General features: G+C 30.7%; 1 protein-coding gene across 1 annotated transcript; it reads left to right on the top strand.

The window, feature by feature from the left end:
* Positions 1 to 5464: 5464 nt before the first annotated feature.
* LOC114187963 (squamosa promoter-binding-like protein 7) lies at positions 5465 to 14337 on the top strand. Its single transcript, XM_028076413.1, has 10 exons — positions 5465 to 6104; positions 6257 to 6432; positions 6719 to 6933; positions 7020 to 7094; positions 7200 to 7307; positions 7668 to 7782; positions 8195 to 8330; positions 11089 to 11251; positions 11933 to 12472; positions 13775 to 14337. The coding sequence occupies exons 1-10, from the start codon at positions 5650 to 5652 to the stop codon at positions 14063 to 14065; spliced, it is 2274 nt and encodes a 757-aa protein (XP_027932214.1). The 5' UTR covers positions 5465 to 5649; the 3' UTR covers positions 14066 to 14337.
* The last annotated feature ends 1565 nt before the right edge of the window (positions 14338 to 15902 follow it).

The following is a 15902-nucleotide window of genomic DNA, read 5'->3' as shown; positions in this document are numbered from 1 at the left end:
GTCCCTTCATTGTTTAAGGGATTCAATCAAAAGATTCCCTTCATCACCATCTCATTCATCTTTAACTTCAAACAAACTCTTATTACTGCTTTTTTAAACACAGTCAATGCTTTTGTGGTTATTACAATTATCATTTAATTAATTCTTTCTAGTTTATTATTTTAAAAGATTACGATATAAAGATAATTACCATAATATCTATAACAATATATAAAGGTGATTCGTATCTATATTATAAAATTTTAATATTATCTTTTAAAATATAATTATTTATTAAAATTTTTAAAATTAACCGTTATTTTTACAAGTTTTTTATAAAATTGTATATCTATGCTTCTTCTTTTATTTCTTAATTATCAATCGTTATTCTCTCATATTTTTTAATATATTTTATTTTATTTTTAATAAATATAAATTTATTTTATATATTAATTTAATAACATTATAATATCATCACCTACTGATATAATATCATGTATATATAAAAAATACATACACACAAACACGATAACACATGTCTTTACGCTACTATGTTTTTGGGTTAAATATGTTTTTGGTCCCTCAAGTTAACATTGAAGCAAAAATGCGTCAAACAATATAAATAATTTAAATACTATCATGAAATGCGCTTGAAACGTCAGATAAACTTAACAAAATTTGGTTAAAATTACTAAATTCACGGTTTTTGAAAAATAAATGACTAAATTGGTCAAAATTTTTGATGAGAGACTAATTCCAAATTTCGCTGAGACTTGAGGGACCAAAAACATATTTAACCCTTAATATTATCTTAAGAAAAGACTACACATTAATTAGTGCTAAGTTCCAGGGCATTTGTGACTTTCATGAAATGTTTCGGTTCAATTATTGCATGCATTACATTTCAATTATAAATAATTCTAATATTCCACGGGCCAAGTTTCTCCAAATCACTGTTTCCTCTTTTGACAAATGCAAAATTATGCCTTTTGTTATATGTTAATATAACAATTAATCTACAAAGCCATTTCTCCACTGTTAAAAAGGGTTTAATTATCTGATTGTACATACTTTAGTAGGTATATGTTAATTTAGTATCATCCCACTTTATTATAACGGATATCAATTCACATATCTCTGACAAAATAAATATTATCTGAATAATTAAACTTTAAAAATAAAAAGATTATTATGTTATATAATAATAATACAACGCAAAATTGTGACTTCTTTATTCAAAGAACTCATGCTACAATGGAATAATTAAATCGTGTTATTATAAATGTATTTGTTTTAAATTAATTTTATTCTTAAAATATAAGTATTCAAAATAAGCTAAAATGAAATGCATTTTAAATATTTTTTATTCAACATAAATTTATGATTTTTACATATGATTTGCAATTACTGTTTTTTCTTTCAATTCGTTCATCGATAAATAATACCGACTTGTGTGTGTGTGCGTTTTTTTTTTTTCATTTTACCCTTTCAAAATGATAAGTTTATTTTTTACTTCTTGTTATTTTTTTTATTCCGATTCTTATTTTCCATCATGTGACTAAATATCATTTTTAAAACATGTTTCATAGGAACTTGTAACAAATCCCAAACTGATAACGATGGTTCGTTCCATAATTACACATATTTATTAAATTATTATAAATATAATGAAATGAAATTAGAAAGATATTGATCATTTAGAAATTTACCAATATATTACTTATATAATTAAAATATGGCCGTTATCATTATTGCTTTGCTATTGAAAATCAACAAAATATAATATATATATATATATATATATATATTTCTACCATTATTTCATGATTTAGTAAAAATTAAATGTATATTGAAATTTAGTAATATTTTCTTTTTGTATTGAACTTTTAAAATTATTTTTTTAATTACAAAATTAAATCGAAGAAAAAACAAATATTATCATGTAATATCATTATGTATGAGAACTTTATTAGTGTGGGTGACTCTTTGGAGCTCTTATTTGAGTGTGTTGTATGTTAGCTATTTATTTAGGACGATATAAGAGGTAGCAGAAAATTCAATGATAATAATATATGAGTCAAGAAATTATCATCATCTAGAACTCAAAAGTTTAAGTTCGCGGGTTTCTTATTAAATATAGTCTATTTCAGCTCAATACAATACTTTATTTTTAAAACAACATTAAAAATAAATTTTTTAACGTATTATGCATCATATCATAACAAATAAAACATAGTCAAATAATTATATTATATATTGAGGATGCTTTTCAATCATGCCTTAATTTTCTTAACATTACATCAGTACAATCGATAATATATGTTCACTAAATATAACATATATGATTAAATTGACTCAAATTCTATATATCTTTTTATACTTTTTTTAGGATTTAAATATGTTGTATTATATGGTATGTATCAAGGATACACTAGCACAAAAAAACTTTATAATGTCACTCCAATAACGTCTGTCTAAAAAAAATCCAATCTTAAAAATAATCGGGGACATTTTTATAAATAACCGGACTTTTTTAACGTTTGTTCACTCCAAGTCAGACGTCACTTAATATGTTATCCGATCTACAATAAAAAGTTCACAAATTACCTGAAGTTAAATATTTATTCATAAATAATTTGTAATCTTATTTTATTGAAAACACAGATAAGAAATTTATGATAATTTTTTTCTTGAAAATATTATATTTTGATTAATTTATTTAACATGACAATGAATTAAAATTTATTATAAAGGGAATCTGTCATTTATTTCCTTTGTAAAATAATTGACATGACATCTTATTTAATATACAAATCTAATAAATAAAAAATTGCATAATCATAATAAAATAGAGTCAAGACAGAAACAAAATTAACCTTTTACTAGTCCTCCGAAATATATTGAACAGGAAAATGAAGTCACAAAACACATGTCATAAATAGAATTTAAACACATGTTAATTTAAACTAAAAATTTGCTCACAGCAAGAAATTACAAGATAACAGTACTTAAAAGGACTCCATCATAGAGCAAAATCCAACTAGCCTACCTAAACTGCAACATCTACGATCACCGCGAGCTTCCACATCTGCTTAACCTGATCATTACAAAAAGCAAAACACCACAAGAAAACATAACACAAACAGGGAAAGGGTAAACTAATTGCAACAAGAAAAAGAAATACACATATATACCAATATATATATATATATATATATATATATATATATATATATATATAACACTCAAAAGAATTACAAAATAATGCATCAATTACACAAAGCTAAGCAATATCAACTAACTTATCACACAAAATGACACAAGATTGATGTATGATTCTTGGTGGTTTTTGCACTTGTGGTGGCCTCTACTACCTGCAGAGTCATTGTTAATGAGTTTCACCCCACCACACAAGATTAGTCCTTTTAATCGTCATAAGTTGGGACTCTTCTTAAAGACATGACCTCCTGCCCCTCTCACCACATGACTCATTCCACTTTACGTGAGTCTTGAATGAACATTAAAGTATTAGGATTAACCTCTAGTACTGGCTCCTTACATCAATGAACACTGCTAATTAAATCAAATAGGATTCCCCCTATGGAATCTCCTATATTCTCAAACAAGCTTTTGAAAACACATTAAAAACCATATAACACATGTCTCTCTTGAAAAATAACTAATTCTTATAATTTTTATCCAATCCAACTTAACAACACATTATGCAAACAATTTTGGATTTTTAGAAATAAAATTGCAGTTTGTTTAAAGCTCCAAAAATTTTGTATTTATATTCAAATTAAATATGATTGAATCAAGAACCAAATGCTAAAAGAACCAACTTAATTGAATAACTATAGAGAAAATTATGCACCAAACAAGCAACAAAGGTCAATGTTGTCAACAACCAAAACTACAGGGACCTTGCGATAAAAGCTGATCTCACTACAAATATCCAATTCAAGATCTGACCGATCAAAGTCAAGAACTATGTGTCTAAGATTAGTTGTTAAAATTTCAGATCGATCCAACGGTTAACGGAGTAAGAACCTTCATTTTACGAAAAGTGTGCAGTGTAGGAAAATGGGTAGCGCGACACCACATGTTTCTTGGTTGTGAGATTTTGTCTTGTTTCACTGTACAATTTGGTATCTTGCACTTTTATCTTCTCAAACTCATTTCAAAGTGATTTATAGATAATACCAAACTGATCAATTGCAACCATCGATATCTCTATTTCCAATTAGATTTTAAACTACTTAAAATTCTCTAACCCTTATATATTTAAACATGAAATTCATCCTCATTCAGTGCAATCATCAATCAAACATACTGAGCACATTCCAAAATGAAAATAAGTACAATCCATTTCAAAGAAAAAAAATGAGTTATAGCTTTCCTTATCTTGAAAGATGCTAACCCAACAACAAGCCCCAAAATAAGAGCACCACGACACGACTACAGCTTACGCCGGAAAACATGACCAAGGGAGGCGAAAATGAGGTCAGGACAGATAACAACATGGACCAAAACTTTGGCATAGAAAAATTGAAGTGGTACACAACTAGCAGAGCTTTCTACTTCAGAACTGTGAAGGAGAAGAAAAAATGTTTATGAAAAGAAAATATATGAAAAGGAAATATAATGAGAGTGAATGGATGTGAAGGAGATTCCAAAGACAATTAGTGGACTGACTTGAGCTTTAATACTTAGTACGACCCATCTCATAAAACAGAAAAAAAAAACACAAAAGGGGTTTACAATTTATATAAATACATTTCACCGATTAAGGAATATTTATTATACTTAAAGAAAATCAATAATCATTAAAATTATCATTTTCATAAATCACGATTTAGACCTGAGATGTCAACATAAATTAACATAAACAATGACATCAATTTATTAAAAAAATAACATTCTGTTTTGAACCAAACGGTTCCTTTAAATATTATTTTAGACACAAATTACATTTTTAAATGTATTGTTTTTAATCTAGTATTTATAGGACATAAATGCATTAAATTATATTTAAAAAATTAAAGTATCTTTTTACGTATTTAATTTAAGGTAAATGATTATTTTGGTTGTGAATATCTCAGTCACAATTTAGTCCTAAAAGAATAATTTGATTTGTGCTGCTATAAAATTTAAATAATGACATTTTTATATCAATTTATCATTAAAATAAAGTGTTCAAAGGTCAATTTAATCTTAAATTTATTTTAGGTATTTAATATATTTAACGAACAGAAAATTACACAATAAGACTAATTACTATATCTTTTACATGATTAAATATTAAATTTTGGTTGTTTAATAAACTAAAGTGTTTATTTATATTACACAGAAGACAAGGAATTAAAAATAATAATTGACTACTTTAATTTAATATTATTTTTAGAAGAAGAAAAAGAGAATGGTAAAAAGAAAGCGCGCGTGAGAGAAGAAAGCGCGTAGTTGAGAAAACTTGCAAATGTCGCCACTATGACCCCATCATCGCTCTCCTGTTAGAACTTCAACCCACTGAGAAAGAGAGAGAGAGAGAGAGAAACCGCCGTTTCTTCCATTCTCCGCCAAACATCCAACCACCGCTAACAACCATCCAACAACCACAATCCAATTCAATTGAATTCAATTCAATTAGGGTTCCCACTTCTTTCCCTCTCCATGGAACCCCAACAATCTCTCCCTCCCATGGACGATTCCGAAGACCCTTCCTCCATTTGGGACTTCTCCTACCTCCTCGACTTCAACCTCGACGAAGACCACACCAATAACTCTCTCCCTTTCTCTTCTCCCTTCAACGACGCTCCCGAGATCCCTAACGACCGGGTCCGAAAGCGTGACCCCCGACTCACCTGCTCCAATTTTCTCGCGGGTCGGGTCCCCTGCGCCTGCCCCGAACTTGACGCCAAGCTTGAGGACGAGGGTTTGCCTGGCAAGAAACGCGCGCGCACCGCTCGTGCCTCCTCATCCGCTCGATGCCAGGTCCCTGGTTGTGAGGTCGATATCTCCGAACTCAAAGGCTATCACCGCCGACACAGAGTCTGCCTCCGGTGCGCCAATGCCAGCACTGTTGTCCTCCACGGCGAGCCCAAGAGATACTGTCAGCAGTGCGGGAAGTGCGATCTCCTTTCCTTCACTCTCTTCGCCGTCGTTTGATTCAATTACCTCGCCCCCTAGTTAGTTTTATCGTTTGAGATGCGCTTCGATTGAATGTTAGTCACGCGATTGTGTGGTCTGTGTTGTCGTTTTGACGGTCAACGCTTCGCAGGTTTCATGTTTTGTCGGATTTCGATGAAGGGAAACGAAGTTGCAGAAGGAAGTTAGAACGGCATAACACGCGGAGGCGGAGAAAGCCCCTGGTGGACTCTGGAGGTGCTGCTATCGCCGAACTTGAGGCCGTTACTCAGAATGAGGAAAACAATTATGATGCGGAAGCAGGAAAAGGTTTATGTTCTGTATTACAGTGCCCTGTTAATGGTTTCATTTGTATTTTTTTCCTTTTTTTCTCTACATATCGCTTGTGATTTTATATTTTGTTCCACCGAGTGGGAACTAAGACCATATTTGAATAAACCTCTCTATTACCGCTTTCAGGAAATAAAATAATAAAATAAGTTATTCTGTAAGCAAAAACTAGTCTATACATAAGTTTAAAATCATATAGGCTGTGTTTCAAGAATACTGTGTTAAGAATGCTCATTGGCTGTGTAATTGTGCATGCATCCCACAGATTGTTCAAATTTGAGTAATGAGATCAACGACGTAGTAGTGTTGCCAGATCATGGAGATGAACCTGTTCCTATTTTGAGATCAGCTCCTGATGCTCAGAATGTTAATAGTGACAGTGTTGTGTCTTTGCCTGTTTCGGGTGAAACTCGAGTGAATAGTGGGAACACTTCTAATTCGCCTTCTTATTGTGACAATAAGAGTGCCTACACGTCTATGGTGGGTTGCCCTTCTTGTTTATTGTTTTTGTTCCAAATGTATGTTAGTATCGTGGAATAATTGTTGTTAACTTTTACTGATTGTAGTGCCAAACAGGTCGGATTTCGTTTAAGCTTTATGATTGGAATCCAGCAGAATTTCCTAGAAGGCTACGACACCAAGTATATTAAAGCATTGTTATTGCAGTTTAGTATTTGAATAATGGCAAGTCCTTCTGCTGTATACGTCTTAGTAACTGATTAACAGGCTGCCAAATGCATTTGCAGATATTCCAATGGCTGGCAAGTATGCCTGTGGAGTTGGAGGGTTATATCCGCCCTGGGTGCACCATTTTGACAAGTTTTATTGCAATGCCTAACATTATGTGGATAAATGTAAGGGCTCACCTTGATGTTCTTTTCATTATGTGTTTTTGTGTCGTATTTAAGTGGTTGTGTTATGGGTTACCTGCCTCAGTATCGGACTTATTAACTGTAAGATTCTTTGTTCAGCTCATTATTCTAGACAGTTCTTGCTAAATTTTACTGATTGAGGTTTATTTTGTGCTTTAGTTTACCATATACTATCTGATCCATACTCTCTCTTTTAATTTGACAACTCTAGAATTGTACACTTCAACTGAAAAAATAAGAAAATTTGTTACCCCCAGTTTTCAAGTTTTCACGAATTTGATTTTTTTCATATTTTTTAATGTTTTCTGATTTCATTTTTTTCTCTTGTTGTGGATCAACCAGTTACGGAAAGACTCTTTGGAATATGTCAACGAACTTGTTGACCCTGGAAAGATGCTATCAGGAAGAGGGACTGCACTAGTTCATCTGAATGACATAGTCTTCCGTGTTATGAAAGGTTTGCTTCTTTTTTTGTTCACTATGTATTTATGGTTTTTTTTATATATCTTCTTCTTGGTTCATTCTCTTTCATATTTTATAACCTGATCCTTATTTCAATACTGACGGTTTCGTAGGTATTTATTCTCCATCTTGCAGATTTTCATTATTCTTCTAATGTTTCCAAAACAAATTAAATAATATCTAGTTTCTTTTGAGTTGGTTTACAAATTTCTTAATTTTTCATGGTCCGTTTGTTTTACTTAGGATTTCGATCTATTAATGTAGGTGAATTTTTTTTGCTTTATGTTTTGTAACATAGTACACATCGTATCATATCTAGTCAATGTCAATCTCCATATATTCAGTCTGTTATTTTTTTCTCCCTCATGAGCAATATCATTTCAACAAGCACATTTTAATGGTTACAGATGGAACTTCTGTGACAAAAGTCGAGGTAAACTTGCAGGCACCCAGGCTTCATTATGTTCACCCTACATGCTTTGAGGCTGGCAAACCTATGGAGTTTGTTGCTTGTGGAAGTAACTTACTGCAGCCTAAATTCCGGTATGTAATGGTTGCCTCTTGTAATAATTTTAGTAAGTTTTCATTGCACATAATTGAGCATGTTGGTCTACATTTGTGCTAGTTAAGTTTAGTCTAGTTTTCAACCAAATCCAATTAAACATTATTGAGTTGGGTTTGTCTGTTTTTATTTAGCAGCTCAACCTGATTCGACTCGACCCAACTATATTTGAGTTGGATTAGGTTATGTCATCAACTTGAGTAATTAAAAGATATTGTTATCTTTTTAACTCTTAATAAAAGGTACCTTGGAATCAATATTTTTAATATTGTAAGTCATCAACAACAATACTTAAAACATAAATATAATTTATAAACAGTAATTCTTGAGATACTAAGATATTAAAACAATACTCATAAATTCAATTTAGAGCCCACTTAATCCGGTTCTGAGAGGATGTAAGGAATGAAAAATTTATTCTAATAGCATGTGTAATATGAAATGTTTACTCATAATATTCATTTGATCAACTTTAAAATCGATTTTTCTATGTAGTATGGCTACTGCGCAAATAATATTTTTACTACTTATTTATTATGTAATTGGATTGGGTTGAGTTCACAAGTTTGAAATTCATAAATTTGTTACCTCACCCAATTCTAAATTGGTGCACTAAATGAAACCCAACCCTCAAAAATATATAATTGGATAGGGTTGGGCAGGTTAGAGGGTTGTGCACAACCTGCTTAAACTCTTAATTTGTGCTATATATATGATTTTAGCAATGTTGAGGATCAGAAGTTGGGGTTAACATCCATGAGAAAAAAAGGGAGTGCGAGATTTGTAATATTATGGAAGAGGGATTGGAGCATATTTAGATCTCAATGAAACCAAAATCTAAGTATTATTTCTGTGCAATAAACAAAAAACTATTAACTTGAAATTCGGTTTACATGTAATTGGTTTCTGGTAAATTTGTACCACTGTTTTTCTCATGTTTTGGGATTAATTTGGCTTTATATTTTGTAGAAAGTGGACTTTAAGTTTGACTCAATTTGACTTTTAAGGCACCCACTTATATAGTCAATTCCATGTTTGTGTTTTGGTCTTCCTTGACGACCCTAGTGTTTCTGCAAAGTTTTTATCCTTAACAAAATTGAAATCATAAAAGGTGGCTTACCTTTAAAAAATATGAAGTTTGAGCTCATTTATGACTTTCATACTTTTGCATTTATGAATTTTTTCTTAATTGATATTTTAACTTCATCAATTTGCTTTTCTGATAATGTACAAACAGAATTGTGTTGAACATGTGGTATGTAATAAAGAAATAACAAAGACTGCTAAAATCTCCATCAACAATTTAAATAAAGGAGTTATTGATAATCTATGAAGCCCAAATACTTAATATGATACAGGGATATGACAATTTTTTGAAAAATAGGATATGATACGTTAACAAAAATTGATAAAATATTTTATGTGCAGAATATTGGTAAAGAAAAAGGCATTGATTATTTCTTATTAATTCATAACTTTGGCAATCGCAATTTACAAAGATATTTGTGATCATAACAAAAATAACAGTTTCTGCCAATATCATAGCCAACCTTGATTAAATGTATCCATAAAAACATCTTGGACAGAATTCAAAGTAAGTATTGTTTCTGTACAACAGCCTAGAATTCCAAAGCATCATTACTGCAGGATTGTTTTATGTTAATTGTATCATTCTCCTTTTCCCATTACCAGCATCGAGAAAAAAAAAAAACTTCTATGCTTGATTTATCAAGAGACAACACTGTCAATTCAAGAAGTCTAGAACCATGATCAAGTGGATCATGTGTATTTCCACTGATGACCCACAACCTTGTCTCTCTCTTTTGATACCTTTCATTACAGTCAAAGATTGGAATGCACATAAACCAACTCTGATTTTTTTGGATCCATTTAGTTTCTCTTAGAAGAATGAACAAAGGAGTATGTACTCTGATTTCTTTTACAAGAGTTAGGAAGGGCTTCGTTGCACAAGAAGCTTTAAGACAAACTTTTTGGATACTTTTCAGATACAAATCCGAAAGTATCCATGTTGTATCTTAGTTATTTTTTAAAATATGAAGAAGAGATTCCTTTTAGATATGTATCTGGTAGTATTCAAGGAGAATTGGTGTCTAAAACTGGTATGAATGACAGTGGTACTTTTCCATTTTTGGAGTACATGGGCTTCATAGTTCACAAGCTACCAATGTAAAGCCTGAACTTGTCTCATTTAATAATTGAACCCAATTTCAAGCTTGAGTTTGTTTATTTAATTAAACAAACAAATTTGGTCGAGCATTTAACAAAACAAATTTGGTCGAGCATTTAACAAAACAAATTTGAATGGTTCACAAATAACTCCACTCATTTATAACCCCACACGCATGTGTGTATATATACATATATATATATATATATACATATATATATATATACATATATATATATATATACATATATATATATATACATATATATATATATATTATTTTGGAATATGAGTTCTGTGTATGGTAATAGCTCGAGTATGGAAAATGTGCAGTATGAGGCACTAACAATGTTACGACCTTTCTCTATTTTTCTCCAATCCCAAATCTGTTAGCAAATGTCATGTGATGTCAAATTAATTGTGCTTTATACTTTATTTTATTTTAGCTGATATATTCTCATTTTCAAATGTATCATTGTTGTACAGCTAATTTAGATTATGATTCATTTGTCAATGTGTTTTTTATAGTATTGAGGTGCTCCCTGTGACAGGCTTCTTGTATCGTTTTCTGGAAAGTATCTGAAATGTGAGTATTGTGTACCGTCTCCACATCACTGGACTCAAGAAAATATTTCTTGTGCTTTTGACAATCAGTTATACAAGATATATGTCCCTCATACAGAGGAAAGTCTCTCTGGGCCTGCATTTATTGAGGTAGTAATTGACGTATAAATCTGTTTGCTTTATGTGTGCATATATTGGTTGTGCTGGAAAATCATTGAACAAATTAGGAAAATATATTTTTTAATGACCACTGCGTACTTTGAACTTAGATGATATAATTTGTGTGCCATGTTTGGTTGGTAACTTCTGTATTTTTCTAATAACTAAATTTGAGGGCTTCATAAAATTTTCATAGCAAGCGTACCAAACTGTGGTAGCATATCATTCTTATCGAATCCCTCTCTGTTGTTGAATTCAGCACCGTGATATTGGTTCTTTTTATTAGACTAGTTCTTGTCTTAAAGTACATGTAATACATGTAAGAAGGTTCTGTGACAATGGCTACAGTGATTAGGAACATTGAAATCCAGTACGGAATTGTACTAATGCTTTATTGATCATTTACACATGTCACTTGATCAGCCAATATAAATCTCGCCATTATATATGGATCATCATTGTCTGGATCATAATAACATCACATTAAGATAAACTGTCTTCACCTTTGATTTAACATAATATTCATTGTTTATTCATTTACAAGTTTGATTAATTTTCATTTATAAATGCTTCACATCAACCTCTAAGAACTTCTTTTTAAATTGTTGCTTTTTTGCCAGTTCATATTTCTTCCCCCCTTATGTTTTCTTATGTCGCTTTTGCCTTTTGTAGGTGGAGAATGAATCCGGTTTGTCAAACTTTATTCCTGTACTCATTGCGGATAAAGAAACTTGTTCTGAAATGAAGACACTGCAGCAAAAATTAGATACATCTCTCCTTTCTAATCAATTCCGGTCTGCATTAGGTCGATCTATCTGCAGTTCGTGTGAAACATGTACACTTAGCCACACATCATCAGACTTACTTGTAGATATAGCATGGTTGCTCAAGGACACCACTTCAGAAAATTTTGACAGAGTGATTACAGCTTCACAAATCCAAAGATATTGTCATTTGTTGGATTTTCTGATGTGCAATGAATCAACAGTCATGTTGGAAAAAATATTACCAAATTTGATAATCTTGACAGAAAGCATGAAATCCAATTGTGTGATTAATACAACGAGTGATGTTGATACAAGGCAACTCCTGAATCACATACATAATGCTGAAATTGCCATATTTCAGAAACATCAGAAAAATGGAAGTATAATTGTGCAGCCTGAAATGGAAGGCTTTAATAACAAGATCTCAGTTGCTATCAACAGTCAGGTTAGGACTAATAAATTCTTTCAGTTTTTTCTCCATGATGATGAAATATGATCGTCTTTTAAAGTTTTAGATTAAGTGGCTTTAATTTTACTTCAATGGTCATTTTCTTGCCATATAATGAAAGTAAATTGATGCATCTAGTATTGGTATAAGTTGTCTAACTTTTGTTTTGTAAAGTATTGGCAACTGCAATCAATTTGTTTGAGACCTTGACAGTTTAAGTTGAGTAAAATTTGATAACATGAAACGTTGCAATTGAGGTGTTGGTGTGTGGGTTTCATTGATAACAAAAGAATTTATTGTATTGTTATAGAGGTCGCAATGATTGTTAGTAAGAAGGAAGTTGTTAAGATGTTAAAAGTGGTGAAAGCATGGGTAAGATGATTGAATGAAGAGAAAAGGGAAAGAAGACCGAAAAAGAGGTGAAAAAGGAAAAGAAATAATAGTCGGGGTTACTGATTGAAATATAGAAGCAATGAATGATCACCACTCTTTTTGTTGGTTAACTAAGGAGGCAGAATCCGCTGAAAATGTGTCGTTTTTGAGATTATGTTCAATGTATTATATTACACCTTATTATCATCCATTTATCCTGAATTTCTTATTTTTAGCTTACGCTTTAAATTAGTTTCTTACATGCGTCTATACTTTTAGCTCAAGGATTATACACGAATTGATTACTGTGTTAGGGTGACATGGCATTTTACAGGACCCTTGGTGTGTTCCGTGTTCCAAATAAAAGGGTGTTTTCCTTGAATAATATTACAATAGTGTAGTAGGAACTTAGTAACTTAACGGGAATGAATCTTTCGACCTTTTTTCACTTATTAAATTATGTTGACTCTAGAGCAAATAGCTTTGAAGTAGAGCAGAGCTCGATTCCCATTCCCCAAACCTTAATTAGATTCATATGGTTTCTCAAGTTCTAAATTATCTACTAAAAAAGATGGTTTTATGTGTCATAACATTTAATAGAGAATATTACTTTAATTGTATGCTAAACTAGTGCATTTTAAAAAACAAAGTGCCTTGAAATCAATTAGTTTCTGATTGCTTCAAGTCCAAAGCTAAGTTTTATTTCATTTGCAACTTGTGTTATCAATGTTCAGCGGATCAATTTGTTGGTAGTATATGTTAATGTGTTAATTTATAGATCGTAGTTTCTTGCCGGACTTATTTTTGTCCCTAAGATGATGTGGTCTTTTTTTATCCCTACTTGGTATTCTGGTATTATGTCTAAGATCTAGTGACTCTGCGTTAGCAACTAACATGGCATTTTCTACATGGATTTTTGTTTTGCAGGGTATCCTGTCAAGAGCAGATGCAAAGTGGGGAGTACTGAAAAATCTAACTTGTAGTAACAAAAATGAAAGAATACCTCTTTTAAAGAGAGACATTATAATGAATGTGGAAGAGTTGCCTGAAAGATATGGTGGTGGATGTTTAGGCAGCAGGGGGTTGTTGAGCCCTCGACCTGCTATTTTTGTGATGGTTTCGATTGCTGTTTGTCTTGGGGTTTGTGTAGCTGTCCTTCATCCAGGAGGGGTTACTGAGTTTGCAGTATCGGTTAGAAGGTGTTTGTTTAACTATTAGTTGAAGCTTCAATTTTTTTTTTGTACTTGTAGTTCGTACATATTTGTTGTAACACTAAATAAACATCGGAATCAGAACAATTAGGTAGTTTATTGCGTTGGAATCGTAATCTAAGCCTTCTAATTTGTGCATTACCAATTTAATCGGATATGCAGAGGGACTTGGCTGCTGTGACTGCAACGAGTCCGATTATAGTTCAAGAATAAGTGTGGTTGGTTTTCTTCTTTCATTAAAAGTGAGGTAATTTTATATGTTCATATTCAATTCATTTATGTTTAGTGAGCTAAACGAAATTGTTTTTACGGTCAAAATCATTTTATTTTAATGAATATAGAAAGTCGCTTTCGATAATAATTTTTTTCCTTAACAAAATTAAGTTAACTCAATGTAATAACCGAAAATAAGGGTTTGAATGGTCAATGCCATATTTTCATTCATAGAAATAGTAAGAAATAATTGACTGGCTTGATGCCAACTCACTTTTTGTCAAGTGGACTGTTTTTAAGAGAAATAGGTGTTAAAGCCGAATTTGAATTCTTCATCTCATTAATGAATTTTCAACGTGTTTTTCGTCCATGACTACACTCATCTTTTTACTTTGAATTCAAGGATTTGTAGAGTAGTTAAATGCTAGCTTCACATTGGACAAAGAATTTTAAAATTTTAAAAAGTTCAAAATGTTTTGATTTAATTTTTCCATACTGTCAAATGCTTTACTTTCGATACATCAATTTAAAATTTTCAATTTGATCTTTTTCCCTTCTACCCTCATCTTAATCCAAACAAGTATACTAGATAATAATATATTTTTTGAGTAAAAATTTAGCGATATATTTATATATTTTTACATATTATAATTTAAAAAGTGCACATACTTCAAATTAGAGAAAAAAAAACGTAAAAATTCGGTTGAATCATCAAGATCTTACGACTATATACAAAGCATTTAGTTAAATGTCCTCAAATAAAATAATCAGTCAAATACATCTCAAAAATATTAGAATGTCAGAATTAAGATCTTTTATGACCTACTGTTGCTGCTACTAATAATTTTCATATGGCTTCCTGCTATATTCATGTACGTGTTCATCTTTGAATGGCCAACTCAATTTTTTTTTTTGGGATAAAATGTATTCTATTAAAAAACATTAATAATTAACTTCTGTTATGTATTGCGATTCTTATTTTTGATATAATATATTTAACAAAATTAACTTTTTTAGTAAAGATGTCATAAGTTTACACTAATAATATATACTACTTGAATTTCTTTCTAAATATAGTTTAAGTTTTTTAAAATATTAATAAAAAGTATAAATTATTTTATCTTTGATAAAATAATTATAAGATCCTCTATTTACTCTTATTTATTTCCACCTATAATAATAAACACATAAATGTGAACTAATAAAAAATTAAATGAAGAGTAAATGACATAAAAAAAATTACTGTTATATTGAATTTTAAAAGGACATTTAACTATAACTTTTTTTTTTTTAAATTGATAGTTAAAAAAGAGAGAGTAATAACTAATGCGTTATATACTTAACATATATAAGGTATATCTGTAATATATAAATAAAACTATTATGTTATTATCAAATTTTCCCACGTACTATATTAATATAAATTAATAATAGTTTAATTTCATAACATTTTTATAAGTGACCCTACTAAACTGAGAAGTGATTGTTAAAATCGTTGCACGTTCCATCCCCACGGAAGAAGATGCATGTTACTTTCATCTGTCTCGATTTAACATCCTAGTTTAATTTTCTTATTTTCCACACACTAATAATTGGTTATTTATTAATGTTAATGTTTCTCAATGATTGGT

This window comes from Vigna unguiculata, chromosome 6, assembly GCF_004118075.2.
Source record: "Vigna unguiculata cultivar IT97K-499-35 chromosome 6, ASM411807v1, whole genome shotgun sequence".
Lineage (NCBI taxonomy): Eukaryota > Viridiplantae > Streptophyta > Magnoliopsida > Fabales > Fabaceae > Vigna > Vigna unguiculata.
The sequence above is the reverse complement of the archived record's forward strand: the minus strand, read 5'-3'. Positions and strand labels throughout refer to the sequence as shown.

Coding starts and splice junctions, on each gene's coding strand:
- LOC114187963 (XM_028076413.1), top strand. CDS start 5,650: ATGGAACCCCAACAATCTCTCCCTCCCATGGACGATTCCGAAGACCCT. Junction 6,105..6,256: donor TACTGTCAGCAGTGCGGGAA/GTGCGATCTCCT, acceptor AACGCTTCGCAG/GTTTCATGTTTTGTCGGATT. Junction 6,433..6,718: donor TGATGCGGAAGCAGGAAAAG/GTTTATGTTCTG, acceptor TGCATCCCACAG/ATTGTTCAAATTTGAGTAAT.